The 23,910-nt window shown below is 46.9% G+C and overlaps 1 protein-coding gene across 1 annotated transcript in view; it reads left to right on the plus strand.

Annotated features, from left to right (window-relative positions):
- The first annotated feature begins 17,509 nt into the window (after positions 1-17,509).
- The window catches only part of LOC140212045 (protein ENTREP3-like), a 28,090-nt gene continuing 21,689 nt past the window's right edge, over positions 17,510-23,910 (plus strand). Inside the window, exon 1 of the mRNA XM_072282494.1 lies at positions 17,510-18,399. Within this exon, the coding sequence (XP_072138595.1) occupies positions 18,181-18,399 (219 nt within the window). The 5' untranslated portion in view covers positions 17,510-18,180. The remainder of the gene's footprint in view (positions 18,400-23,910) is intronic.

The following is a 23,910-nucleotide window of genomic DNA, read 5'->3' on the forward strand; positions in this document are numbered from 1 at the left end:
TGAATCAGCTCTCAGTCTTCCACCAGGGGAAAAATCCTAGCCTGTTCAATGTTTCTTGATAACTCAGCTCCTTAATATCCTTGCAAATTTTCCCTGTGCTTCTTCAATCTTGTCTTGTGTCTTGCTAAGTGACAGCATAGACGTGGTGGGCTGAAGGGAGGTTTCCTGTGCTGTACAGCTCTTAGAACATAGAATACTACAGCATAGGCTATGCCTCTGATCATTTTATAAACTTTTAATAGTTTTCTCCTCGGCCTCTGACACCCCAGAGAAAACAACCTACACTTTCAACCTCTCCTGAAAGCAAGCCTAATCATACCGAGTAATACTAATCTCACTTGCCTGCTTATCCCTCTTAGCCCTGTTCAGATGCCTCTGAAATATTGTCACTGTTTGTACCCCCACATCTCCTCTGGCAGCTTATTCCAGAGACCAACAATTAACGTGGAAAATTTACCCCTCGGATCCCCTTTAAAATCCACCCCCCCCACCTGAAATGCATGCTCTCTAATAATGGACATTTGAATCCAGGGACAAAGATTCTGGCTGTCTAACCTATCTGTGCCTCTGATAATTGTGTATGGTCCTGTCAGGTTCACCTTCAGCCTCTCACACTCCAAAGGAAACCTGAAAGAAAAATGAGTAGAGTAGCTTTATTTGTCAGGTCTATATTTGGGGCGGCATGGTAGTGATAGTGGTTGTCACAGCGCTTTACAGTTCCAGCAACCTGAGTTCAATTCCTGCCATTGCCTGGCGGGAGTTTGTGTATGCTCCCCATGACCGTGTGTGTTTCCTCTGTGCTATAGTTTCACCCCACAGTCCAAAGGCATACCAGTCGGTGGGTTAATTAGTCATTGTAAATTGTCCCGTGATTAGATCAGGATTAAATTGGGGGATGAGGGTGGGGGGGCAGGTTACCGGGCGAAAGGACCTATTCCGCATTGTATGTCAATAAATAAATTAAAACATACAGTGAAATGCGTCATTTGCATCAAGTGAAATCCCTTTGTTCATTAATGCTCGTCATAGTCCCATAATCAGATCAAATGGTCCTATCATTGAATCAAATCCAGCAGATACCTCTGCAAATTTATACTCCTCATGGTCCTATCATCAAATGAAATCGGCCAGACTCCTCTGTACATTAATACTTCTAATAGTCCTATCCTGAAATCAGTCAGATCCTTCTGTATATTAATGCTCCTCATAGCCCTATTATCAAATCAGCCAGCCCCCTCTGTATACTAATGCTTCTCATGTTCCTATCATCAATTCATATCAGTGTGATCCCTCTGTACATGAATGCTCCTCATGGTCAAATAATCAAATGAAATCTCTCAGATCCCTTTGTAACTTAATGCTTCTCATGGTTATATCATAGAATCAAATCAGCCAGATCCCTCTGTACATTAATGCTCCTCATGGACCTATTATTGAATCAACCAGATCCCTCAGTATGTTAATGCTCCTCATTGTCATATCATCAAATCAAATCAGCCCGATCCATCTGTACGTTAATGCTGCTGATGGCCCTATCATCATATAATGCCCTGGTTCATATTTTTACTGTTATGCTGTATGCATTTCATTTTGGCAGTTCTGTAAGAGCAGCTTGTTTTCAGCTTGTTTGGGTTATTGCTGAAGATAAGAGCTGAGGAGAAATGTGTGCCATCCAGTTAGGATGGTCGGATTATGGGCGGTTTCTCTGATGAGGGACACTAAGGTTGGGCTTGGGAACTTTTGTTCGGCGGGAGATGAAGAAAGAAGACACTCATACAATCCAGTTGGAGACCCGTTTCTTCGAGATGAATTGCGAGAGATGTTCAGTAGGTGTTGTGGGCGTTCATGCTGACTGAGGGCCCAGCGCTTGAGTGACAGAGAAGTTCAACATGAGCTCCAACTTGTGCACATTTGACTGTTTAATTATAATGTGCCTTTTTCTGTTTGTTATTCTTTACTAACCCTTTAGTTAAGATTCATAAATATAATTCCTTTAATCGTATGCAGTGTCCTGTCTGTTGTTTCGTGGCACTAATTTGTAAAAGTAGTAAACAGCATCCACACAAACCGAGGTTTGGGGTGGGATCGAGCCGTCTCAATCTCACAAATTTGGCAGGACTTGAGAGTGTCTTCCCTTAGACTTATGCAGCAATGGAAACCAGGGTGTTTTAATCATATCAGTCAGACAGATCTATACCTTAATGGTTCTAATGGCCCTATGATCAAATCAACCAGATCTGTCTGTATATTGATATTCCTCATACTCCTATCATCAAATCAGATAGACCTCTCTGTGCATTAATTCTCCTCAATATCCTGTCATCAGTTCAGACAGATACCTGTATACAATAATGCCCGTGATGGTCCTATCTTCTAATCAAATCTACCAGATCCCTTTGTACATTAATGCTCCTCATGGTCTAAATGTCAAATCAGTCAGATATCTCAGTATATTAATGCTCCCCAAGATCCTACCAACCAAGCAAATCAGCCAGATCCTGCTGTACATGATGCTGCTGATGGTCCTATCATTAAATCCGGCAGATGCCTCTGTACGTTAATGCTAACTCCCTGTGTATGAATTCTCCTCAATGTCCTATCATTAACTCAGCCAGATCCCTCTGTACAGTTATGGTCCTGGTAGTCCTTTTTAGGCATCCGTTAGACCATGGATTTGCGCCTTGGAAAATTTCCAGGGCGCAGGCCTGGGCAAGGTTGTATGGCAGATCAGCAGTTGCCCATGCTGCAAGTCTCCCCTCTCCACACCACCGATGGTGTCCAAGGGAAGGGCATTAGGACCCATACAGCTTGGCACCGGTGTTGTCGCAGAGCAATGTGTGGTTAAGTGCCTTGCTCAAGGACACATACACTGCCTCAGCCAAGGCTCAAACTAGCGACCTTCAAATCACGACAAATGCCTTAACCACTTGGCCACGAGTAGTCCTATCATCTAGCGAAATAAACTAGACCCCTCTGTCCATTAATGCTCTTTATGTTCTATCATCAAATCAGCCAGATCCCTCTGTACAATAATGTTACTGATGGTCCTATCCTGAAATCAGCCAGATTCCTCTGTACATTAATGCTCCTCATAGTCCTGTCATCAAATCAGCCTGAGCCCTCCATACATTAATGCTCTTTATGGTCAAATAATGAAATCAGCCTTCTGTACTCAATGCTCCTATCATCAAATCAAATCAGCCAGTCCCTTCTCTACACTAATGGGTCCTGTCATGAAATCAAATCTGCCAGATACCTCTGTGCATTAATTCTCCTTATGGTCCAAACTTCCAATCAAATCAGCCAGATATCTCTGTAGATTAATACTTCTTATGGTCCTATCCTGAAATCAGCCAAATCCCTCTGTAGATTAATGTTCTTTATGGTCATATCATCAAATCACTCAGATCCCCCTCTACATTAATATTCCTCGTGGTCTCTGTAAATTAATACTTCTCATGGTCCTATGGGGCGTTTAGGGAGGGGTAGCACCTCTGGTGACGGGGGGCACCTGCTGTGCCCTTTTTAGGACAGCTCGTCCACCTTTGGTCCCCACCAGGCGCTCAGCTCTCACCTGTGGCTCCAAGTAGCTGTAACACATGCAGTGGCCACACCCCGGTAAACAGTCTCGGCAGACGGGCCAAACCAGGTGAAGGTGGCCACGGGTCTTCGACCCTCAGTGAGGTAGAGGATCTGCCTGCCCCAGCATGTGAAGTCTGGCCACGGCAGATTGAGCAGAAGAGACCAATTAATGGTCCAACGGTCAAGAAGGCAGGCCAGCAAGTGTTGTGGAGCGCTAAGAACATGACTAGGTCACCCACTGCAAGAGGTGGTGATCTCTTTAAACTCACCCGGCAGAAGGCAAAGACAAACCACTGCTGTAATCTGCCACGAACATGATTTCCCAATATGTCAGAGCGGTGTGGAGGGAAATCATCTGCCAACTGGAAATTCCAGATGCGACCTAACGACGACGACAAATGGTCCTATCCTGAAATCAGCCAGACCCCTCTGTACATTAATGCTCCTCATGATCCTATCATTAAAACAACCCAATCCGTCTGCACACTAATGCTTGTAATGGCTCTATCCTAAAATCAGCTAGGTCTGCATGAATATTAATGCTGCTCCTGGTCCTATCATGAAATCAGCCAGACCCCCTCTGTACATTAATAGAAACATAGAAAACCTACAACACAATACAGGCCCTTCGGCCCACAAAGCTGTGCTGAACATGTCCTTACCTGAGAAATTACCTAGGGTTACCCATAGCCCTATATTTTTCTGAGCTCCATACATCTGTCCAGGAATCTCTTAAAAGACCCTATCGTATCCGCCTCCACCACCGTCGCCGGCAGCCCATTCCACACACTCACCACTCTGTGTAAAAAAACTTACCCCTGATATCTCCTCTGTACCTACTTCCAAGCACCTTAAAACTCTGCCCTCTCATGCTAGCCACTTCAGCCCTGGGAAAAACCTCTGACTATCCACACGGTCAATGCCTCTCATCATCTTATACACCGCTATCAGGTCACCTCTCATCCACCACCACTCCAAGGAGAAAAGGCCGAGTTCATTCAACCTATTGTCATAAGGCATGCTCCCCAATCCAGGCAACATCCTTGTCAATGTCCTCTGCACCTTTTCTATGGTTTCCACATCCTTCCTGTAGTGAGATTACAAAGCATTAATGCTCCTCATCATCAAATCAACCAGTTCCCTCCGTTCAATCATACTTCTAATGGTCCCATCCTGAAATCAGCCAGATCCCTCTGTACATTAATGCTCCTCATAGTCCTGTCATCAAATCAACCTGAGCTCTCTGTACAGTAATGCTCTTTATGGTCGATAACTGAAATCAGCAAGAGCCCTCTGTACTCCTTAATGCTCCTATCATCAAATCAATACAGCCAGTCTCTTCTCTACACTAATGCGTCCAGTCATGAAATCAAATCTACCAGATACCTCTGTGCATTAATGCTCCTTATGGTCCAAACTTCCAATCAAATCAGCCAGATATCTCTGTAAATTAATACTTCTTATGGTCCCATCCTGAAATCAGCTAAATCCCTCTGTAGATTAATGTTCCTTATGGTCATATCATCAAATCACTCAGATCCCCCTCTACATTAATATTCCTCATGGTCCTATCATCAAATCAAATCAGCCACGACCACGACCTTGACATTATTAGCACCACGGTCTCAGCAACTGAGCTAACCAACCATACTACTAACTGGCAACACTACAGGAGTTTATTGCATCATGAAATGTCTGTGAAGATTTTGGGGAGATTTACAGGGTTTTGGAATGGCATGTTTGTTTTTTTTTAATGAGGCAAACTGAGGAGGGACTTAAAATGTATCCAACATTCTAAGATAGCTCAACTTCCTTAAGAGAAGTCAAATGCCTGAGGAGATTCAAAAGATGGAAGGGGTGGAGGTGAAATCGTCTTATTCCCAAGGTGGGTAGGAAACTGGGCCTGAAAGGGTGATGGCAAACCACCCCCCACCCCCCGCATTTACCCCCACCACCGCAACACTTAAACAGTGCTGGGAAGTTTGAAGAGATGTCCCCCGGTGGATTGCAGACTCAAGGGGTGAGTTTTGGTGTACTGTTGTGTGAGAGTGCTGGAGAGAGTACAGGCGAAGTCCCCCAGGACATTGTCCACAAGGCTACGCCTCCCTCAGCCCCCTGCAGAGTCACGACTGTATGTTCAGATCCTGCTCTAACTCCATCTACGAGTTGGCAGATGACACCACCATAATAGGCTGTATCTCAGACTGAAATACAGGAAGGAGATAGAGAGCCAAGTAACATGGTCTCATGACAACAACCTCTCCCTCAATATCAGCAAGAGAGCTGGTCATTGACTTCAGCAGGTGGGGTGTGTATGCTCCTGTCTCTGTCAATGGTGCTGTGGTCAAGAGAGTTAACAGCTCCATGTTCCTTAGAGTGGACATCACCAATGATCTGTCCAGATGTAACCACGTAGACACCACAGCCAAGAAAGTTCACCAGTGCCTCTACTTCCTCAGGGGGCTAAATAAATTTGCCATGTCTCTGTTGGACTCTTACTAAATTTTTGCTGATGCACCGCAGAAAGTATTCTGTCTGGATGCATCATGACTTGGTACAACATCTGATCTGCACATGACCGCAAGAAAATGCAGACAGCTGTGGACACAGCTCAGTGTATCACAGAAACCAGCCTCCTGTCTATGGACACTGTCTACACTTCCTGCTGTCTCAGTAAAGCTGCCAGCATAATCAAAGATCCCTCCCACCCTGGAATTCTCTCTTTTCCCCTCTCCCATCAGGCAATACCACCAGGTTCAGTTATTTCCCCTCAGCCATTAGGCTCTTGAACCAGAGGGGATAACTTCACTTCCCCCAACACTGAAATGATTCTACAACCTATGGACTGGTTTTCAAGTACTCTACAACTCAGTTCTCGATATTTATTGCTTATGTTTTTATTATTATTACTTTGTTTATTTTTCTCTTTGTATTTGCAGTTTGTTGTGTTTTGCACATTGGCTGTTCATCTGCCTGTGTTGTGTGTGTTTTCTCATTGATTCTGTTGTGGGTTTTTTTGTGTTTACTGTGAATGCCCAGAAGAAAATGAATCTTGTGCTGGTAAATAGTGACATATATGTACTTTGATAATAAATTTACTTTTAATTTTGAACAGCAGATACAAAGGCCTAAAAGCATGTCCCAGCATGCTCAAGGACAGCTTCAAAGACCCCTATTGTTTGGTCCGCAGTACTATGAACTGTGGACTCTCAATCTCACAATTCACCCTTGTACCAGCTTCTATCCCACTGAAATCAGACTCTTAGATTAGATTATGAAGACAGGCAGTCCTCTTTTATTGTCATTTAGTAATGCATGCATTAAGAAATGATACAATATTTCCTCTGGTGTGATATTGCAAAACACAGGACAAACCAAGACTGGAAAAAACTAACAAAACCACATAATTGTAACATATAGTCACAACAGTGCATCAATACCATAACTTGATGAAGAACAGTCCATGGCACAGTAAAAGAGTTCAAAGTTTCTCAAATGTCCCACATCTCACGCAGACGGGAGAAGGAAGAAAACTCTCCCTGCCATGCCCGACCACAGTCCGACTCTGAGTCGTCTGAAAACTTCGAGCTCTGATCAGCCCTCCGACACCGAGTACTGAGCACCATCTCTATCTGAACGATTCGACCTCAATCTCGGTCGCCAACAGCAGGCAAAGCCGGGGATTTTGGGGCCTTCCCTCCGGAAGATTCTCGATCGCACAGTAACAGCGGCAGCGAACTGGCATTTCAGAAATTTCTTCAGATGTTCCTCTGTGCTTTCACGTCTGTCTCCATCAAATCAGAATTGTCTTGTACGATAAGATGGACTCTTGGCCCTAAGGTTACCACTGAGAGGAAACTGAACTGGTCTAGCCATATAAACACTGTGGCTGCCAGAGCAGTTCAAAGGCTAGGAATTCTGCAGCATGTAACTCACCTCCTGACTCCCCAAAGCCTGTCCACCATCTACAAGGCTCAGGTCAGGAGTGTAATGGAATACTCGCCACTCACCTGGATGAGTGCAGCTCCATCAACACTAAAGAACTGGACACCATCCAGTACAAGGCAGCCCACCTGATTGGTACCCCTTCCACAAGCATCCAATCCCTCCACCATCGATGAACAGTTACAGCAGTGTGTACTATCTACAAGATGCACTGCAACAACACACCAGAGTTCCTAAGGCAGCACCTTCCAGACCCACGACCACTACCATCTAGAAGGACAAGAATAGCAGATACCTAGGAACACCAGCACTTGGAAATCCCCCTCCAGGTCACTCACCATCCTGACTTGGAAACATGTCACCGTTCCTTCATTGTCGCTGGGTCAAAATCATGAAATTCCCTCCGTAACAAATGACCTGATTTGGTCCAACCAAGGAGAGTTCACTGCCAAGAAGGCCCACCAGCGCCTTTACTTCCTGAGAAAACTAAGGAAATTTGGCTTGTCCCCTAAAACCCTCAGTAATTTTTATAGATGCACCGTAGAAAGCATTCTTCTAGGGTGCATCACAACCTGGTATGGAAGCTGTCCTGTCCAAGACCGATAGAAGCTGCAGAAGATCGTGAACACGGCACAGCACATCACGCAAACCAACCTTCTGTCCATGGACTCACTTTACACCGCACGCTGTTGGTGCAGTGCTGCCAGGATAGTCAAGGACACGACCCACCAGCCAACACACTTTTCGTCCCTCTTCCCTCCGAGAGAAGGTTCAGGAGCTTGAAGACTCGTACGGCCAGATTTGGGAACAGCGTCTTTCCAACTGTGATAAGACTGCTGAACGGATCCTGACCCGGATCTGGGCCGTACCCACCAAATATCCGGACCTGCCTCTCAGTTTTTTTGCACTACCTTACTTTCTATTTTCTATTTATGATTTATAATTTAAATTTTTAATATTTATGAATTTTTACTATTTTTAATATTTAACATTGGTAATCCAGGGAGCAGGAAGCACAGAATCGAATATCGCTGTGATGATTGTACATTCTAGTATCAATTGTTTGGCAACAATAAAGTAAGTAAAAGTGACAGCACTGTGGGCACACGTACACCTCAGGGACTGCAGCTCATCACCACCTTCTTAAGGGCAACTAGGGATGGGCAATAAAAGCTGGGGCTTAGCTGGCGATGCCCACATCCCGTAAATGAATAAATTTTTAAAATCTACCTCATTATGATCTTGCACTTTATTATTTACCTGCGTTTCAGTATTTCTGTAGCTTTTACACTTTATTGTTGTTTTACCTTATTCTAGCTCAATGCACCATGTAACGATTAGATCTCTATTAATGGTGTGCAAGACAAGCTTTTCACTGTATCTCAGTACGGGTGACAACAATAACTAAACTATACCAATACAGTTACCAAGACAAGTTTTTTTTTTAACTTTATCTCACTACACCAATTTACTGGTTTACAATCGTTCATCCTTCCCTCTGTCCAGCTGGCTTGGCACAGAGAGGCGACGGAGCGTGGGATCTTGCTATTCATCCTGTCCCAATCCAGGAGAGGGGGTTGAAGCTAAAGGTGTCACGATGCGCTCTGGCAATATCGGAACCCAAGTGTGGAGGAAAGACAGACTCTGATGTAGAGGTGACGATGAGGGTTTGTTAATAATAATTCCAAAAGAATGTCAGTAGCTTGGCTGAGCAAAACTGCAAGACGTAACACTCTCGAAACTAGGACCCCGTGATTAGTGCTCATCAGGTCTCCACTTAAGTAATAAAGTAACACAGAATCCTAGAGCCTATCAAAATAAACTATAAAGATACTAATAGAGAGCGGAGCAGGTAAAATGCAAGATCATATTTACATATTTGATCAGGGCACGACTGCACAAGCATATGGAGGTCAGCCAGTGAAAACAGTCAGAAGAGTTTAAAAAGACGACAGCTTTATAGAGCGGGCACCTGAGTAGAGGGAGACAGAGTAGGAAGGCTTTGGCTCAATGAGGCTTCGGCGATAATGGGTCGAGGCGAGGTAGGTTAACTGTGTACAATACAGACAGGAGGTATGTGTGTGAGGCCAGTGTTCTGTGCTCGGTGTCAGATGTGGGAAGCCTTGGAGACGGCCACATCTGCGCCAGGTGCGTCAAGCTGCAGCTCCTTAGCGACCGCGTTAGGGAACTGGAGATGCAGCTCGATGACCTTCGTCTGGTCAGGGAAAGTGCAAAGGTGATAGAGAGGCAGGTAGTCACACCGGGGCCTCACGAGACAGATAAATGAGTAACAGTCAGGAGAGAGAAGAGCAAGAGGCAGATACTAGAGAGTACCCCAGTCGCTGTCCTCCTTAACAATAAGTATTCTTGTTTGAGTACTGTTGCGGGGGACGGCCTACCTGGGGGAAGCAACAGTGGCCATGCCTCTGGTACAGAGTCTGGCCCTGTGGCTCAGAAAGGTAGGGAAAGCAAGAGGCACTGCTGATCAGAGATAGTGTCACGGCTGCAGGAAAGGAGGATGACATGGAGGGGTTGTCTGTGGAGTCTCAGTGGGTGGAAGTTAGGAACAGAAAGGGGTCAATAACTCTACTGGGTGTTTTTTTATAGACTATCCAATAGTAACAGGGACATCGAGGAGCAGATAGGGAGACAGATTCTGGAAAGGTGTAATAATAACAGGGTTGTTGTGGTGGAAGATTTTAATTTCCCAAAATATCAATTGGCATCTCCCTAGAGTGAGGGATTTAGATGGGGTGGAGTTTGTTAGGTGTGTTCAGTAATGTTTATTGACACAATATGTAGACAAGGCTACAAGAGGAGAGGCTGTACTTGATCTGGTATTGGGAAATGAACCTGGTCAGGTGTCAGATCTCTCAGTGGGAGAGCATTTTGGAGATAGTGATCACAATTCTATCTCCTTTACCATAGCATTGGAGAGGGATAGGAACAGACAAGTTAGAAAATCGTTTAATTGGAGTAAGGGGAAATATGTGGCCATCAAGCAGGAACTTGGAAGCATAAATTGGAAACAGATGTTCTCAGGGAAATGTATGGAAGAAATGTGGCAAATGTTCAGGGGATATTTGTGTGGAGTCCTGCATAGGTACTGTACATTCCAATGAGACAGGGTAAGGATGGTAGGGTTCAGGAACCGTGGTGTACAAAGGCTGTTGTAAATCTAGTCAAGAAGAAGAGAAGAGCTTATGAAAGGTTCAGAAAACTAGGTAATGATAGAGATCTAGAAGATTATAAGGCTAGCAGGAAGGAGCTCAAGAAAGAAATTAGGAGAGCCAGAAGGGGCCATGAGAAGGCCTTGGTGGACAGGATTAAGGAAAACCCCAAGGCATTCTAGGAGGGCAAGAGGATAAGACATGAGAGAATAGGACCAATCAAATGTGACAGTGGAAAAGTGTGTATGGAACCGGAGGAGATGGCAGAGGTATTTAATGAGTACTTTGCCTCAGTATTCACTATGGAAAAGGATCTTGGCGATTGTAGGAATGACTTACAGTGGACTGAAAAGCTTGAGCATGTATATATTAAGGAAGAGGATGTGCTGCAGCTTTTGGAAAGCATCGAGTTGGATAAGTCTACGGGACCGGACGAGATGTACCCCAGACCACTGTGGGAGGCGAGGGAGGAGATTGCTGAGCCTCTGGTGATGATCTTTGCATCATCAATGGGGACGGGCGAGGTTCCAGAGAATTGGAGGGTTGCAGATGTTGTTCCCTTATTCACGAAAGGGTGTAGAGATAGTCCGGGAAATTATAGTTCAGTGAGTCTTACTTCAGTGGTTGGTAAGTTGATGGAGAAGATCCTGAGAGGCAGGATTTATGAACATTTGGAGAGGTCTAATATGATTAGGAATAGTCAGCATGGTTTTGTCAAAGACAGGTCATGCCTTACAAGCCTGATTGAATTTTTTGAGGATGTGACTAAACACGTTGATGAAGGTAGAGCAGTAGATGTAGTGTATATGGATTTCAGCAAGGCATTTGACAAGGTACCCCATGCAAGGCTTATTGAGAAAGTAAGGAGGCATGGGATCCAAGGGGACATTGCTTTCTGGATCCAGAACTGGCTTGCCCACAGAAGGCAAAGGGTGGTTGTAGATGGGTCATATTCTGCATGGAGGTCGGTCACCAGTGGTATGCCTCAGGGATCATAATACCATTAGTTTCAACTTGATCATGGACAAGTGATCATAACACCATTAGTTTCAACTTGATCATGGACAAGGATAGATCTGGTCCTAGGATTGAGGTTCTTAACTTGAAGAAGGCCAAATTTGAAGAAATGAGAAAGGATCTAAAAAGCGTAGATTGGGACAGGTTGTTCTCTGGCAAGGATATGATCGGTAGGTGGGAAGCCTTCAAAGGAGAAATTTTGAGAGTGCAGAATTTGTATGTTCCTGTCAGGATTAAAGGCAAAGTGAATAGGAATAAGGAACCTTGGTTCTCAAGGGATATTGCAACTCTGATAAAGAAGAAGAGAGAGTTGTATGACATGTATAGGAAGCAGGGAGTAAAAAAGGTTCTTGAGGAGTATAAGAAGTGCAAGAAAATACTTAAGAAAGAAATCAGGAGGGCTAAAAGAAGACATGAGGTTGCCTTGGCAGTCAAAGTGAAGGATAATCCAAAGAGCTTTTACAGGTATATTAAGAGCAAAAGGATAGTAAGGGATAAAATTGGTCCTCTTGAAGATCAGAGTGGTCTGCTATGTGCGGAACCAAAGGAAATGGGGGAGATTTTAAATAGGTTTTTTGCGTCTGTATTTACTAAGGAAACTGGCATGAAGTCTATGGAATTAAGGGAAACAAGTAGTGAGATCATGGAAACTGTACAGATCAAAAAGGAGGAGGTCCTTGCTGTCTTGAGGAAAATTAAAGTGGATAAATCCCCGGGACCTGACAGGGTGTTCCCTCGGACCTTGAAGGAGACTAGTGTTGAAATTGCAGGGGCCCTGGCAGAAATATTTAAAATGTCGTTGTCTACAGGTGAGGTGCCGGAGGATTGGAGAGTGGCTCATGTTGTTCCATTGTCTAAAAAAGGATCGAAAAGTAATCCGGGAAATTATAGGCCAGTAAGTTTAACGTCGGTAGTAGGTAAGTTATTGGAGGGAGTACTAAGAGACAGAATCTACAAGCATTTGGATAGACAGGGACTTATTAAGGAGAGTCAACATGGCTTTGTGCGTGGTAGGTCATGTTTGACCAATCTATTGGAATTTTTCGAGGAGGTTACCAGGAAAGTGGATGAAGGGAAGGCAGTGGATATTGTCTACATGGACTTCAGTAAGGCCTTTGACAAGGTCCCTCATGGGAGGTTAGTTAGGAAAATTCAGTCGCTAGGTATACATGGAGAGGTGGTAAATTGGATTAGACATTGGCTCAATGGAAGAAGCCAAAGAGTGGTAGTAGAGAATTGCTTCTCCTAGTGGAGGCCTGTGACTAGTGGTGTGCCACAGGGATCAGTGCTGGGTCCATTGTTATTTGTCATCTATATCAATGATCTGGATGATAATGTGGTAAATTGGATCAGCAAATTTGCTGATGATACAAAGATTGGAGGTGTAGTAGACAGTGAGGAAAGTTTTCAGAGCCTGCAGATGGACTTGGACCAGCTGGAAAAATGGGCTGAAAAATGGCAGATGGAGTTTAATACAGACAAGTGTGAGGTATTGCACGTTGGAAGGACAACCAAGGTAGAACATACAGGGTTAATGGTAAGGCACTAAGGAGTGCAGTGGAACAGAGGGATCTGGGAATACAGGTACAAAATTCCCTAACTGTCGCATCACAGGTAGATAGGGTCATAAAGAGAGCTTTTAGTACATTGGCCTTTATTAATCAGAGTATTGAGTATAAGAGCTGGAATGTTATGATGAGGTTGTATAAGGCATTGGTGAGGTCGAATCTGGAGTATTGTGTTCAGTTTTGGTCACCAAATTACAGGAAGGATATAAATAAGGTTGAAAGAGTGCAGAGAAGGTTTACAAGGATGTTGCCGGGACTTGAGAAACTCAGTTACAGAGAAAGGTTGAATAGGTTAGAACTTTATTCCCTGGAGCGTAGAAGAATGAAGGGAGATTTGATAGAGGTATATAAAATTATGATGGGTATAGATAGAGTGAATGCAAGCAGGCTTTTTCCACTGAGGCAAGGGGAGAAAAAAACCAGAGGACATGGGTTAAGGGTGAGGGGGGAAAAATTTAAAGGGAACATTAGGCGGGGCTTCTTCACACAGAGAGTGGTGGGAGTGTGGAATGAGCTGCCAGACGAGGTGGTAAATGCGGGTTCTTTTTTAACATTTAAGAATAAATTGGACAGATACATGGATGGGAGGTGTATGGAGGGATATGGTCCGTGTGCAGGTCAGTGGGACTACGCAGAAAATGGTTCGGCACAGCCAAAAAGGGCCAAAAGGCCTGTTTCTGTGCTGTAGTTTCTATGGTTTCTATGGTTCCTATAGATCTGTTCTGGTACCCCTACTCTTTGTGATTTTTATAAATGACCTGGATGAGGAAGTGGAAGGATGGGTTAGTAAATTTGCTGATGACACAAAGGTTGGGGGTGCTGTGGATAGTGTGGAGGGCTGTCAGAGGTTACAGCAGGACATTGATAGGATGCAAAACTGGGCTGAGAAGTGGCAGATGGAATTCAACCCAGATATGTGTGAGGTGGTTCATTTTGGTAGGTCAAATATGATTGCAAAATATAGCATTAATGGTCAGAGTCTTGGCAGTGTGGAGGAACAGAGGGATCTTGGGGTCTGAGTCCATAGGACACTCAAAGCTGCTACGCAGGTTGACTCTGTGGTTAAGAAGGCATATGGTGCATTGGCCTTCATCAATTGTAGGATTGAGTTTAAGAGCCGAGAGGTAATGTTGCAGATATATAGGATCCTGGTCAGACCCCACTTGGAGTACTGTGCTCAGTTCTGGTTGCCTCACTATAGGAAGGATGTGGAAACCATAGAAAGGGTGCAGAGGAGATTTACAAGGATGTTGCCTGGATTGGGGAGCATGTCTTCTGAAAATAGGTTGAGTGAACTCGGCCTTTTTTCCTTGGAGCAACGGAGGGTGAGAGGTGACCTGATAGAGGTGTATAAGATGATGAGAGGCCTTGATTGTGTGGATAGTCAGAGGCTTTTTCCCAGGGCTGAAATGGCTAGCAGGAGAGGGCACAGTTTTAAGGTGGTTGGAAATATGTACAGAGGAGATGTCAGGGGTAGGTTTTTTACGCAGAGAGTGGTGAGTGCGTGGAATGGGCTGCCAGCAGCAGTGGTGGAGGTGGATACGATAGGGTCTTTTAAGAGACTCCTGGATGGGTACATGGAGCTCAGGCTATGGGTAACCCTGGGACATGTTCGGAACAGCTTTGTGAGCCAAAGGGTCTGTGTGTGCTGTAGGTTTTCTATGTTTCTATCTCTGAGGATTTTGCCTAGTTCCAACAATCGTGCGGTTATAAAGAAGGCATGACAGCGACTGTATTTCATTAGCAGTTTGAGGGGATTTGTTTTGTCACCTAAGACACCTGTAGATCTATCATGGAGGGCGTTCTGACTGGCTGCACCACTGGTATGGGGAGGGGAGGGGGGGGGGCTACTGCACAGATTGAAAGAAGCTACAGAAAGTTGTAAAATTAGTCAGCTCCATCTTGGGTACCAGCCTCCGTAGTATCGAAGGCAACTTCAAGGAGCAGTGACACAGAAAGGTGGCGTCCATTATTAAGGACCCCCACCACTCAGGACATGCCCCCTTCTCATTGTTACCGTCAGGAAGGAGGTACTCACTCAACAATTCAGGAACAGCTTCTTCCCCTCTGCCATCCGATTCCTAAATGGACTTTGAACCCATGAACACTACCTCATTTTTATTATTTCTGTTTTTGCACTATTTTAATTTAACTATTTAATACACACACACACACACACACGCGCGCGCGCACGCACTCAAAATGCTGGAGGAACTCAAAAGTGTAGTCGAGGTCTCGGGCCGTGTATGTTGCTTGGATTGCCAGAATCTGCAGATTTTCTCTTGTTCATGTATGTACACTTATTGTAATTCATTTACTTATTTTTCCCTATATTATCATAGAACATAGAATAGTACAGCATAGTACAGGCCCTTCAGCCCACAATGTTGTGCTGACCCTCAAACTCTGCCTCCCATATAAGCCCCCACCTTAGATTCCTCCATATACCTGTCTAGTAGTCTCTAGAAACTAGAGTATCTGCCTCCACCACTGACTCAGGCAGTGCATTCCACACACCAACCACTCTCTGAGTAAAAAACCTTCCTCTAATATCCCCCTTGAACTTCCCACCCCTTACCTTAAAGCCATGTCCTCTTGTATTGAGCAGTGGTGCCCTGGCGAAGAGGCGCTGGCTATCCACTCTATCTATTCCTCTTATTATCTTGTGCACATCTATCATGTCTCCTCTCATCCTCCTTCTCTCCAAAGAGTAAAGCCCTAGCTCCCTTAATCTTTGATCATAATGCATACTTTCTAAACCAGGCAGCATCCTGGTAAATCTCCTCTGTACCCTTTCCAATGCTTCCACATCCTTCCTATAGTGAGGTGACCAGAACTGGACACAGTACTCCAAGTGTGGCCTAACCAGAGTTTTATAGAGCTGCATCATTACATCGCGACTCTTAAACTCTATCCCTCCACTTATGAAAGCTAACACCCCATAAGCTTTCTTAACTACCCTATCTACCTGTGAGGCAACTTTCAGGGATCTGTGGACATGTACCCCCAGACCCCTCTGCTCCTCCACACTACCAAGTATCCTGCCATTTACTTTGTACTCTGCCTTGGAGTTTGCCCTTCCAAAGTGTACCACCTCACACTTCTCTGGGTTGAACTCCATCTGCCACTTCTCAGCCCACTTCTGCATCCTATCAATGTCTCTCTGCAATCTTTGACAATCCTCTACACTACCTACTACACCACCAACCTTTGTGTCGTCTGCAAACTTGCCAACCCACCCTTCTACCCCCACATCCAGGTCGTTAATAAAAATCACGAAAAGTAGAGGTCCCAGAACAGATCCTTGTGGGACACCACTAGTCACAATCCTCCAGTCTGAATGTACTCCCTCCACCACCACCCCCTGCCTTCTGCAGGCAAGCCAATTCTGAATCCACCTGGCCAAACTTCCCTGGATCCCATGCCTTCTAACTTTCTGAATAAGCCTACTGTGTGGAACCTTGTCAAATGCCTTACTAAAATCCATATAGATCACATCCACTGCACTACCCTCATCTATATGCCTGGTCACCTCCTCAAAGAACTCTATCAGGCTTGTTAGACATGATCTGCCCTTCACAAAGCCATGCTGACTGTCCCTGATCAGACCATGATTCTCTAGAATGCCTATAGATCCTATCTCTAAGAATCTTTTCCAACAGCTTTCCCACCACAGACGTAAGGCTCACTGGTCTATAATTACCCGGTCTATCCCTACTACCTTTTTTGAATAAGGGAACAACATTCGCCTCCCTCCAATCCTCCGGTACCATTCCCGTGGACGAGGACATAAAGATCCTAGCCAGAGGCTCAGCAATCTCTTCCCTCGCCTCAGAGAGCAGCCTGAGGAATATTCTGTCAGACCCCGGGGACTTATCTGTCCGAATGCTGAACTCATTGAACTGCTGCCGCAAAGTTAACAAATTTCACGATACGTGCCAGTGACAATAGACTAGATTCCGGCCCCTCACTCTTCACCCTCTCCTCGCCTCCGCCCCTCCCTCCCTGTTGTGATTGGCCCTTCTCTGATTGACAGCCGCCTTACGTCAGCGGCCGCGGCGGCTCCGCGATCTGGTGCAGAGACGCGGCTCCGCTCTTGGTCCCCATCCCCCGCCCGGCCGCGGTTCCCCTGCCGGGAGCGCAATCCGTTCGTCCGGGACCTCGCGGAGCTCTTGACCTTCCCCCCCTCCCCCTCCCTCCCTAACCTACTTCCTCTACCTCCTCTCCAGATTTCCTGCCCCTACCTTCCATCACCCCTTCTCCGTTCCCACTTCTCATTCCGCACTCCTCTCCATCCCTGTCTCTCTTCATCCCCCTCTTCGTCGCCCCTCTCTCCATCCACATCTTTCTCCCACTACATCCCCAAAACTCCCTCTTTTTCCTCCATTCTTCCCTCTCCTTTCTCTCCACCCCTTCTCACTCCCTTCCCTACCCCTCTCTCGCTCTTCCCATCTTCTTTCTCTCCCTCTAATCCTCATTCCCTCTCTCAAATCACTCCTCTCTCTCTCCCTCTTCCCCTTTCTCCTTCTATCTCTCTCTCTCTCTTTCCCGTTCTCTTTCTCTCTCCTCCTTTTTCTCATCCCTCTCTCACTTCATATCTCTCTCTCCCATCCCTTTATCCACCCATCTCCCAATCCCCCTCCATCCCCCTCCTCTCCCCTCTCTCCCTCCATCCCCCTCTCCCCTCTCTCTCCCTCCATCCCTCTCTCCCCACCCTCTTTCCCCCCTCCCACTCCAATGTTCCGGCTGCAGTCTCTCCAGGATCTTTCCCGGCAGGAGATTGCTCCGGGAGGGAATGGTGCGTCCCGAGTCCGCCCCACCCCGCACACTGACTCCGGGTTGTGGCCTCTGGGCCGAAAGTCTAGGGCGCTGCGCCCGAGGTGACCGCACGCCAGGCGATGCCAATGTCTTCGGACTCGCTGCCGTCCCTGAGCCCCGCCGTATCGCGCAGCCTGTCCCGGCTGGGGGAGCAAAGGGCCCGGACGCAACTTCTGCTGGCTCTGGGAGTGACCCAGATCGCCCTGGGCTCCATGATCGTGGCCGTCAGTTTCGCCGCCCTCGCCATCACCAACTCTGCAAAGATCCGGCACTCCTGTCCCTTTTGGGCTGGGTTCGCGGTGAGTACCTTCCTCATGTCCTGTACCATTCATATCCATCCCTCCCTCCATACCCTTCCCTCCATGTCTCCCTCCCTCGCCCCATATCCCTCCATATCTCCCATTCCCTCCCTCCCCCCACCCACCATACCCCTACCCCAACATCATTCCAGTCATCATTGTTCCTCCTCTCCATGCACCCTTATCTTCCTCCTCCCACATATCTTCCTCACTTCCATCTGCATCCCTCCCTCCCTCTCTCACGTACCCCTCCCCACCCGCTGCTCACCTCCCTCCAAATCCCTTCCCCTCAGCACCTTCCACATCCTTGCCTTTCCCTCCCTCTCACACTTCCCTCCACATCCCTCTCTCACTCTCACCTGGGCACAAACCCTCTGCCCAGCCTATGAGTGAGGTCCCCCCTCTCTCCCGTGCTCCTGCCTTCCACCTACCCACGTGCCAGGGAGGGGTGTCGAGCCTGCCTGAGTGCAGGGGCTGAGTGCAAGCGTGAGCACGCGAGTGAGAGTGAAAGTGCGCGTGATCATGTGTCTGGGTGTGAATGTGCAAGAGTCCGGATCTGCCCCTCGGTGAGTGGATGCCAAGTGTGAGCACGAGTGTGAAAGCACGTGTGGGCGTGCAACGGCTTGCCAAGCTTGAGGAGTGTGTGACTGTGTCCAAGAGACGAGTGTACGTGTGAAAGTGAGTGTGATTGTGTCCGTTAACATGTGTGAAAAATTGAATATAGTTTTCTTTTGAAAAGACGATATAGCATAGGAGCAGATTTGGGCCATTCGGCCCATCGAATCTGGTCCGCCATTCCATCATGGCTGATTTATTTTCCCTTCCAACCCCTTTCTGATATCTTCTCCCCGTAACCTTCCCTAATCAAGAACCTATCAACCTCCACTGTAAATATACCCAATGCCTTGGCCTCCACAGCCGTGCGTGGCAAATGATTCTTCAGGGTCACCACCTTCTGACTAAAGAAATTATGTGGCTGTGAGTGAGCTGCAAGTCTCACGAGCGTGAGTGCACGGCTGAATGCACCAATGCCTGTGAAGTGTAAGTGTGTGTAAGTGTATCAGTATGCATGAGCGTGTCAGTGCACGTGAGTGTGTCAGTGTGAGTCTTGGTGTGTGTCAGTGTGTGTAAGTACTGTATATCTGCATGTGAGATTGTGTGTCCATGTGAGTATGTTAGTATGTGGGATCGTGTATCGGTGTGAGTGTGTGTGTGTGTGTGTGTGTGTCAGTATGTAAGATCGTATGTTGGTGTAAGTGTGTCAGTATGTGAGATTGTGTATCGGTGTGAGTGTGTCAGTATGTGAGATTGTGTATCGGTGTGAGTGTGTCAGTATGTGGGATTGAATGCTGGTGTAAGTGTGTCAGTGTGTAAGTGCATTTCCATTGTTAAATGAGGTCCCATGTGAGTGATTCTGCTCTGAACTTCCGGTACTGATGAGAAATGGATGATGAATAATTGATGCTCGAATTTTATTTTCTACATCCTCTAACAGAGCCATCTCCTAACCGGTCCCTGGGGTGGAGATTCTGAGATCCAGTTCAGTATCTAACAGAGCTTCTTCTGTCTTCAGGGTGTGTGATGGGACAGTGTGGAGGGAGTTTCACTCTGTGTCTGACCCCGGGAGTGTGTGATGGGACAGAGTGGAGAGAGTTTCACTCTGTGTCTGACCCCGGGAGTGTGTGATGGGACAGTGTAGAGGGAGCTTCACTCTGTGTCTGACCCCGGGAGTGTGTGATGGGACGGTGTAGAGGGAGTTTCACTCTGTGTCTGACCCCGGGAGTGTGTGATGGGACGGTGTAGAGGGAGTTTCACTCTGTGTCTGACCACAGGAGTGTGTGATGGGACAGTGTAGAGGGAGCTTCACTCTGTATCTGACCCCGGGAGTGTGTGATGGGACGGTGTAGAGGGAACTTCACTGTGCTGTTCCTGCCCTTCACGGGTGTTTAGCTGCACGCTGGGTATCAGTGTCCTAGTGACGAGGACTGTTTCACCTTGAAAAGTGCATTAATGTGTTTGCTTGAGTCTTCGTATCTGCCCTGTAATCTGTATAATCGCCTCCCTCTTCTCCGCTTCTCTCTATAATTACACACGGCCTCCAGCTTACATTTGAAACATTTAGCTTCCTGCACACTCACTCCCGATCAATAATAAAAAAAACAGTAAAAGCTTATTTGTTAAAATAAAACAAAACAGATTGGAGTGCAGAGGCAGGGGACCTGAGCCGCAATGCAATCTCGGGCTGGGAGACTCAGCCTGCCGCATCCGCGGCTCTATAATTAGCTCCAACGCAGCGGCAACATCGGGGCCGCAAAGCGGCTCCAACTTGCTGCCCCCAGTGCCTCCGTCCTAATTTTGTTCGGAGAAGCAGAAGCGATTTCGCCCGGTTGCTCGTCGCCTCGATGCTCCCGGGCTCGACGAAAGGCAATTTTAAAAACCAGCAACAATGCACACCCGGCGACCGGCACCAGTAACAGCCCCCAGGGGGGGTTGCAACTGTGATAGGGGAGGGGGAAGGAGTGTTGCACCGTGTTTTCTCCTGGGCGGGGTAGGCGTGGAGAGTTCATGTTTGCGGAGATGGAACGAGTCGGTCTGTTTTATCTCTGCGGTCAGACGGCTGGGTACGGTATAGGCTCTTCGGCCCACAGTGTAGTGCCGACCCTTTGATCTACTCCAACAGTACGGCTACTGTGTATTTGCCCCTGGGATGAAGTGTTTTGCGAAAAGTGCGTACACATCGTACTTTGCCAGGCTGCCTGTCTCCCTCTGCTTCTCCCCCTACCCTCCTCAACCACCACTGTCCATACAGCCCCACCTTCTCCAAACCACACCCCTCCGGCCCCACCCTCTTTAAATCACCTGACTGCTTAACTAACTGGCTGCATAACTAACTGGCTGCATCATAGCCTGGCATGGAAACACCAATGTTCCCCGAAAGGAAAATGCTGCAGAAAGTAGCGGATACGGCCCGGTCCATCACGGGTAAAGCCGTCCCCACCACTGAGCACAACCACAAGGAGCACTGTCACAGGAGACCAGCATCCATTATCAGGGATCTCACCACCCAGGCCATGCCCTTTCGTTGCTGCTGCCTACAGGAAGAAGGTACAGGAGCCTCAGATCTCACACCACCAGGTTCAGGAGCTGTTATTACCCCTCAGCCATCAGGCTCTTGAACCGGGGGAATAACTCCACTCGCCCCATCACTGAACTGTCCCACACCCTCTAGACTCACTGTCAGGGACTCTTCATCTCGACATTTATTGCTTATTAGTTTTTACTTCCTTTTCTTAAGCATTCGCACAGTTTGTTGTCTTTTGTACGTTGGTTGTTTGTCATGTTGTGTGCGGTCTGCCATCGATTCTGTTACGGTTATTGGATTTACTGAGTATGCCCGCAAGAAAATGAATCTCAGGGCTGAATATGATGACATTTATGTACTTTGATAATAAATTTACTATGAACCCCCACCCTCTCTAACCCCCCCCACACACACACACATAGCTTGACCATATCCATCCTACTGTCTCCTCCCCTGAAACAAAAAAGTTCTGCATGTTTGACGGCAGTGGGAATTGTTTTGTCTTCTTGCTGCATGTGATAGGGTGCAGAGGAAAGGTTTTGTTTTGCGTGCCTCCTGGCAGAGCGTGGTAGTGGGAATGGAAACTGAACGAGGAACAGAGCGTCGCGGTTGCAGAGGAAGTGCGGTGCCCGCAGACGATTAGGTGCAAGGTTCCGTCTGGGCAGCCTCCGGCCTGATGACATGAACATTCATTTGATTTTTCCAACCTCTGGAATTACTCTCCCTTCTCTCGCTTTCCATTCCCCATCCTGTTTCCCTTCTTATCACTTCCCGCCTGCCTTCACCTCCCCCTGATTTCCGTACTCCTTCCCTTTCTTCCATGGTCCATCTCCTTGTCTATCAAATGCCATCTTCTTCAGCTCTTTACCTGTTCCACCCATCTCCTCCCAGCTTCTTAATTCATCCCTCCCTCTCCCATCCACACACCTTTCCTCTCACCTATCACCTGCCAGCCTGTACTCCTCCCCCTCCCAACCTTATTCTGGCCTCTGCACACCCCCCCCCCACCCCCGCCCAGGTCTCGATGAAGGGTCTTGGGCTGAAATGTTGACTGTTTATTCCCGTCCATAGACGCTGCCCGACTTGCTGAGTTGCTCCAGCATTTTGTGTGCGTTACCAAAAGAATTAGATTGTGAGGTCAAGATTCCATCTTTCAGCATATGAGAGATCCGTTCACAGTCTCATAACAGTGGGGTACAAGCTGGTCCTGGCGCTATGTGCAATGAAAGTCTTGTATCTTCTGCCTCGACGGCAGAGTCATATAGGTCATGGATGTACCACGGGGATCAGTCTGACTGGTTACATCACCGTCGGGTACGGAGGGGCCACTGGTACAGGATAGGAAAAAGCTGCAGAGGGTTGTAAACTCATCCAGCTCCATCAGGGGGCACTAACCTCCCAGCATGGAGACAATCTTCAGAAACGTGGCATCCCTCACCCGGGACATGCCCTCTTCTCATTGTTACCGTCAAGGAGGAAGGACGGGAGCCTGATGACGCATACTCAACTTTTTAGGAACAGCTTCTCTCCCTCCACCTTCAGATTTCTGAATAGACAATAAAACCGTATGCACCGGCACAGTTTTTGCTCTCTTTTTGCACAACTGATTTAATTTAATATTATATATTTATTATTGTCATGTATAATTTTTATCATTATATATTGCACTGCCGCAGAACAACATATTTCACGGCATATGCCAGTGATATTAATCCTGATTCAGATCCTAGACTCATAGAGCAATCCAGCACGGACAGACCCTCCAACCCAACCAGTCCATGCCAACAGTGCCCACTCATCTGGTTCCAGTTGATAGCATTTGTTTCTGTTACCAAACCTGTCAGGAGCCTCTTAAATGATAGTAGTGTACTTGCCTCAACCACTTCCCCTCTACTCACCGCTCTCTTATGTTTGAAAATGTTTCCCCTGGGGTCCCTTTCAAGTGATCCCCTCTCGACCGACCACTGATAATACAGGTCCTGCATCGGTTTGACTTTCCAGAATGCTTCTTTCTGTGACATCTGCAACCTCATTGAACAGGCCTGTTGCTTTTGTGACTTACAGTACTTTTGTTTGTCAAGGGCAGACAGAATTGTTGCTGCCAAGGTAGAAATGACAAATATGAGAGAGCGCAGGTTTAAGTTCAGAGGGTAGAAAGGTTAAAGGATATTTGCGAGGTAAACTCTTTGTTTACACAGAGAGTGAGTGGGTGCCTGGAACGGGTTGCGGGGGTGGGGGGAGCACATGAATGTGGGGGGGGCTATGGATCATGTTTCCTTTCCTTTGTTCCTCCTCCCACCCCCCATTCATCCCCTCCCATAAAACCTTTCAACATAGGAGGAGAATTAGTCCATTCGGCCCATCGTGTCTGCTCTGTCATTCATTGTCCTTCTCAACCCCATACTCCAGCCTTTTGCCCAGAACCTTTG

The sequence above is a fragment of the Mobula birostris genome, chromosome 2 (assembly GCF_030028105.1).
Source record: "Mobula birostris isolate sMobBir1 chromosome 2, sMobBir1.hap1, whole genome shotgun sequence".
Lineage (NCBI taxonomy): Eukaryota > Metazoa > Chordata > Chondrichthyes > Myliobatiformes > Myliobatidae > Mobula > Mobula birostris.